Source organism: Poecilia formosa, unplaced genomic scaffold (assembly GCF_000485575.1).
Source record: "Poecilia formosa unplaced genomic scaffold, Poecilia_formosa-5.1.2 Scaffold60, whole genome shotgun sequence".
Classification (NCBI taxonomy): domain Eukaryota; kingdom Metazoa; phylum Chordata; class Actinopteri; order Cyprinodontiformes; family Poeciliidae; genus Poecilia; species Poecilia formosa.
Window position 1 is genome coordinate 1,081,120 of NW_006799999.1, and position 5,244 is coordinate 1,086,363.

Sequence of the window (5,244 nt, forward strand, 5' to 3'; positions counted from 1 at the left end):
GCACCTAAGAAATCTACATTTTACGTGTGTCGAGTGCAGAGACCGGCGTTATTCGCAAAACTGAAACGGGAGTGGTCTTTGGAGCCGCACGGATTATGGGGATCTTTTGGATACGTTTTTCGGTATGAAGTTGGAGAAGTCTACCTGTACCAGCTGGACAAAGAGGAAGAACTAGCTCCGCTAACCGCTACATGCAGCCTTACTGTTAACGATTGGGCTGTGTTAAGGCTCGTGATCCCTTACTTCAATGATCCTGATGACGATGCAGCCATGGATCATCAAGATGAAGAAGAAGAGAAAGAGTGCGATCATCTGTTCAGATCTCGTCCTGCAAAGCGACCCAGAGTGGTTCTAGCTGATGACGAAATAACAAAACCTGACAGAAGGCGGTGTTTCCCTACAGATGATGAAATAGCCAAGGGTGCTATTCTGTTTAGCGCTAAATGGGAATCGAGAAGCACTACAACCGGACGCTGGACTCTACGCGCTACCAGGCGAAAGAATGACAAACCTGCGCAGCCTGATCTGTTTGTGCTGGAAGCTATAAATATAGACGTCGGCATATTCAGGACAATGCTGGTTCTGCCATATGATTTCTGGACTCAGATAATGGCGGAAATTGGAGGTTACATCTCAAAGCTCTTTCAAGACTCTCGCTCTTGGTGCGAGATGTTGTCGGTGAAAAGAAAACTGGAGCTTCCTGTCCTCTCACTTCAGCGCGTCCTCTTCTGAGGATAACCCCGCCCAGCGCTGGGGGTGTGGTTATTGAGGACACACCCCTCAGCGTATATATATATATACCAGGCTGGTTTCCGGACTCATTGCTCATTTTTCTCTTCCCTACCGACCTGCGAGAGGATGATCGGTTCACGCAGATCGACAGTGTGGGCTCCATGCTGGGACGAATCCAGCCAATCTACAGAGAACCTGTTTTCTCCCGCATCTCCACCAGGTTACAACGCTGAACCATATCATCCGCCATCCCCGGTCCTGTACTCGTCTTCGACGTCTTCTTCTTCTTCAGCGATGTCTCCAACCAATTTTTTAATGCCGACCATTCCGGATTACGGAACAGAGACCGCGCCGTTTTACTCTGCCTCCCAACCCAGCGCATCGGAGGAGCTTGCTGGTCTGGTTAGCGGCTACTTCGGATCTCCTCAGCTGTGTGATAACGCTTCAGAGACTGAGCCTCTCCACTCTACACCGCAGCCGTCAGCAACAGAGCAGGCCGCTGACTACTCCGGACGCCCAACTTCACCGATTCAGCCCGCAGACGCTGCAGAGCCCTCAATCTGACGCTGCATTTTTTCTTCAGAGCTCGTGTCCGCATCGCAAGACGCGGAGAGAGCGGAGAGAACGGGAGTCGTACCCCAATTACACTACGGTCGGTATTTTTAACGCAGCCCCGAGCGTTGCGGTATAACAAAAAATTAATTACAACATTTTAACAGATTTACAGGGGGATCGAGTCGTTACTCAGCCAGTGACGACCCGCGCGAAAAATAGGCTCTCTCTTACGAAGACCCGTCCTTTGTGGAGCGACCCGTCAAACACCTCAGTGCAGATCGAACCGGAGCAGAAGACCGTTCGCGGTAAGTTAAAAAAGAAATGCGGTTTCGTGTAAGGAGGGAAAAAATAATTTCTAACCTATTAATTTTTAACGTTTAAGGTATATTTGATCCTGATTCTGTAATCAACCTAATCGATTCGGAAGAAGCTGAAGAAGGTGAAGAAGAAGACGTCGAAGAAGAAGAAGAAGAAGAAGAAGAAGAAGGAGAAGAAAAAGGCCTTCTGAAAGATAGATCGCAGGAAGATCGTTCTGGTTCAACGGGCTCCCAGCAAGACAGAACCAACCCCGGTCTACAAACCGCTGGATCAAGAGGTCAGTCTGCACCTCCGGCGTGGGGCCCGCTGAACGCGTCGGCGACAGCGCTGCGAGCGCAGGAGGACTGTTCTGGTTCCACGGCGTCCCAGCAAGGCAGAACCGGAACGGGCTCGGTGAAAGCACCGGTGCGCCCNCTTTTCCACAATAAATGTGACTGTGTGATAAACAAAATGTGTAAAAGTGAGATATACATTAAATGTATGTGAAAGTGGCAGAATAATCTGTTTTAGATGGTCACTATCAGAAAATGTAGGATGGCGCACCTACCCATATACCTAAAACCAAGGTAAATGTAATAAATACAAAAGGGAGCTAAAACAAAGTGAAAAAAGAAACATTTGTGCCATAGTTTATACTCAATGCTGTCATTCAGTTTTCCCTGCATTTTAAAATTTTGAGTTAAGAAATGTTTCAAATAAAAGGTCTTTTTTTTTTCCTTAGAAGGCATTGCACCTAAACTGCCTAAACTGCCTGCTACACCTCATTTGTAGTCCAGGCTTTTCTTCCATTACTAATTCAGATTGCCATGTAACACATTTGCATAATGCTTGCCTACTGGCTAGTTTGACATAACTCAAACAAAAAAATGGGCCATTCCTAATCTGCCTTAAGGCCAAATCACTAAACTTCTGGCTTAATTTACGTCACAACTGTACTACTTGAGTATGATAATATCATGAAGACTCAAAACATTATTAAAAGGGAATGATAATCACTCTTGGCCTGACATTACTAGTTCAGGAAATATGCATTACCATCAAAACAAAAATAAAAATGAAGAAAGCCACAATTCCAAGGATGTTGCTCCAAAAACAATAAATTTATACCTTGTGCGGACTCAGAGAACATCAAGAAGCATTTGGGAGATGATTTTACTGATTGAACTTGACCAATAACATGATTATGACTGGCCAATCAGAAAGGCATGGTCTTTTGGTAAGAGATAATCAAACAGACAGTCATTAAGATAGAGATGCTAGACCCTTTTCAAAAATTGTGTTACCTAAGGGGAAAAAAAAAAAACATCCCCTGGGCTTTTGTAGTTTTAAAAATTAAATTGTGCACTTGCATACAGCAAGGAGGCATCCAACACATGCAAAGCAAGTGTTTTTAAGATTTAGAAAACAACATAGGCAACTCAGAACCTTTTCAGATTAGCATTATTGCATCATTTGTCAAAAAGACATCAAGAATTTTGTTGCCATTTTTGTATCATTGTTCCACCTCACATTTTGTTTTCTGAGTTTCTGACTTCATGGTATTCCAGCTTGACAGCCAGGCAGCCAAAAAAAAAAGACAACAAATCTCATTCTCTTATTTAAGGAACACTTTAGAAAGAGCAAGTAATAAGGTGATGTGCGAATGTGAGTTGGGTATTGAGAGAAAACTAGCCATTTTTAATAAGTGCTCAGTAGGGCTTTTAAACTGAAAAGCCATTGCCTAGTCATGTTTACGGGAAATTATGTCCAATCCAAGGGTTGGATTTAAGCTCATTCTGCAACAAAGAGTTTCCTGGATGTGGGCCTGAACTTCTTCTCATTTACAGATGCTCAGCAAACGAGAGCTCTCTCTTCACAGAGGTAAACTGAGGGCAATTGCTCAGTGTGAACACTGCAAAGTAACTTATCAGCAAAACAGCAGCCTGACACCCCAGGACAGCAGCCTGGTGTGCTCAGGTCATGCTTTTCAAGAAAATTACAATGGAGAGAGTGCAATCTGTGAAGAATCTGTGGAGCATAATTCTGTTCGTCAACTTGAGCATCCCTGTGAGCAAACTGGGTCTGCCCTGGGGAGAGTGTGTTGTCAGCCGATAGCTAACTCTGAATTGTGTTGTTTTGCATATTTCCACTCACCATGTTCACCAAAGCATACAGCATATAATCTTTGTGTTTAAAGCCAGTTTGTAGTAGACTGCACAGATTATGCTCATTCAAAACATGGCTTGAAAATCATAGCATAACAAACTTAGATCATTATTAGCTTTTGCACCATGAATCAGTTTTCAAAGTTAAGACAAGCTTTAGCTCAACAGTTCCCACAAGATATGGAAAAGTTATTACAAATCTGACTTTAAGTCAAGTTTAGGATGCTGTTATACAAGTCAGTACTTTATTTTACTTTATCCACCCATCAATCCATCAGCCAGTCATTGAGTCAAAGGGCTAAAAGGTCCAGAAAGGGAATCTGACGTCCCTCTTCTTTGTGTGCAAGCAGTGCATTGAGTCAAACCCCAGAAGGCAGCTTTTTGCATGTCTTTTGTCAAAATTTGTTTTCATTTTGTAGACTCCGAAANCAGGCCGCTGAATCAAGAGGTCAGCCTGCAGCTCCGGCGTGGGACCCGTTGAATGCAGCGTGGGGTCCGTTGTATGCACCGCTACCAACGCAGCGTCGAGCTCCAGCGCCAGCAGCTGGGAATACCACCAACGAGCAAAAACGCCAGCCGGTGACCCGAGCTGTAAGGAGAGTACCTCGGAAAAAAACGGATAATTCAGCACCGCACGAGAAAACCGTCAATCCTGTCCGACCAAGGCGCGTTGGAATTAAAGGTCAGTTTTTGTTAAAATTTTTTTCTTACGTTTATTTAGATCGAACCCTATTCTGTTATTTTAAAGAAACTTTGTCTGTTTTTATTTTTACAGCGCAGAACAAACCTTTCATTGTTAACGAATTAATTTCAGGTATTTTAAAATCTATTATGTTTTACGCATCGTCGTCTTTAAGACGTTAGTAATTTATTTCTCTGATGCTTTTTTGTAGAGGCTCTGGCGCTCGTGCACGCTGTACCTGGTTCTGCTTCTGATCGCATGTTAAGCAAGAAGAGACGGATCAGACGCCGCCGTATTAAGGAACGAGCCAATAAAGCGGCGGTCACGGCATTACTGGATGTATGTCAAATCCTCTTACGTGTACGTTAAAATAAATCTGCAATTTTGAATACGGAAATGAATGTCCAATTCTCAGGGGATCTGTCTGCTGTATTCGACAGAAATGTCTTTTAAATAATTTTTAGAAGTGTTTAGATCCATTTTTTACTCTCATTTCTCAGGGGNTATCAGTTGTAAGACAAGAAACTTTTGAAACTGACATGACCTAGACTCTGGAGCTTCGCACTCCCTAAAGCAGCTTGCCAGCTTTTACCAAGAGAGAGCAGCCTATGGTAGCATTATGAGAGGATCACAGCAATCACAGGAGCTGTGCTTCTTGCAGAGAGAACGCATTTCTCTTACCAGTTTGGCTGAAATTGGACCACCAGATGGCATCTCTGCATCTCTCCTGACACTTCATTAAGAGTTGATGCCTGTAGTCTATCCTCTCCAGAATAATGGCTCTCATGTGAAGAGGAATCAATATTTGATTTC

General features: G+C 43.6%; 1 protein-coding gene across 1 annotated transcript; it reads left to right on the top strand.

Annotated features, from left to right (window-relative positions):
* Positions 1-858: 858 nt before the first annotated feature.
* LOC107836455 (nucleoporin NUP159-like) lies at positions 859-4,936 on the top strand. Its single transcript, XM_016672386.1, has 7 exons — positions 859-1,129; positions 1,316-1,384; positions 1,452-1,592; positions 1,670-2,010; positions 4,182-4,431; positions 4,525-4,563; positions 4,643-4,936. Exons 1-7 carry the CDS (start codon positions 859-861, stop codon positions 4,798-4,800), a joined length of 1,269 nt encoding a protein of 422 aa, XP_016527872.1. The 3' UTR covers positions 4,801-4,936.
* The last annotated feature ends 308 nt before the right edge of the window (positions 4,937-5,244 follow it).

Excerpts from the sequence above, each read along its gene's own strand:
- LOC107836455 (XM_016672386.1), top strand. The coding sequence starts at position 859 with ATGATCGGTTCACGCAGATCGACAGTGTGGGCTCCATGCTGGGACGAA. Across the intron at positions 1,130-1,315 it reads CGCATCGGAGGAGCTTGCTG|AGCTCGTGTCCGCATCGCAA; the intron begins GTCTGGTTAGCG and ends TTTTTTCTTCAG. Across the intron at positions 4,564-4,642 it reads TGTTAACGAATTAATTTCAG|AGGCTCTGGCGCTCGTGCAC; the intron begins GTATTTTAAAAT and ends GCTTTTTTGTAG.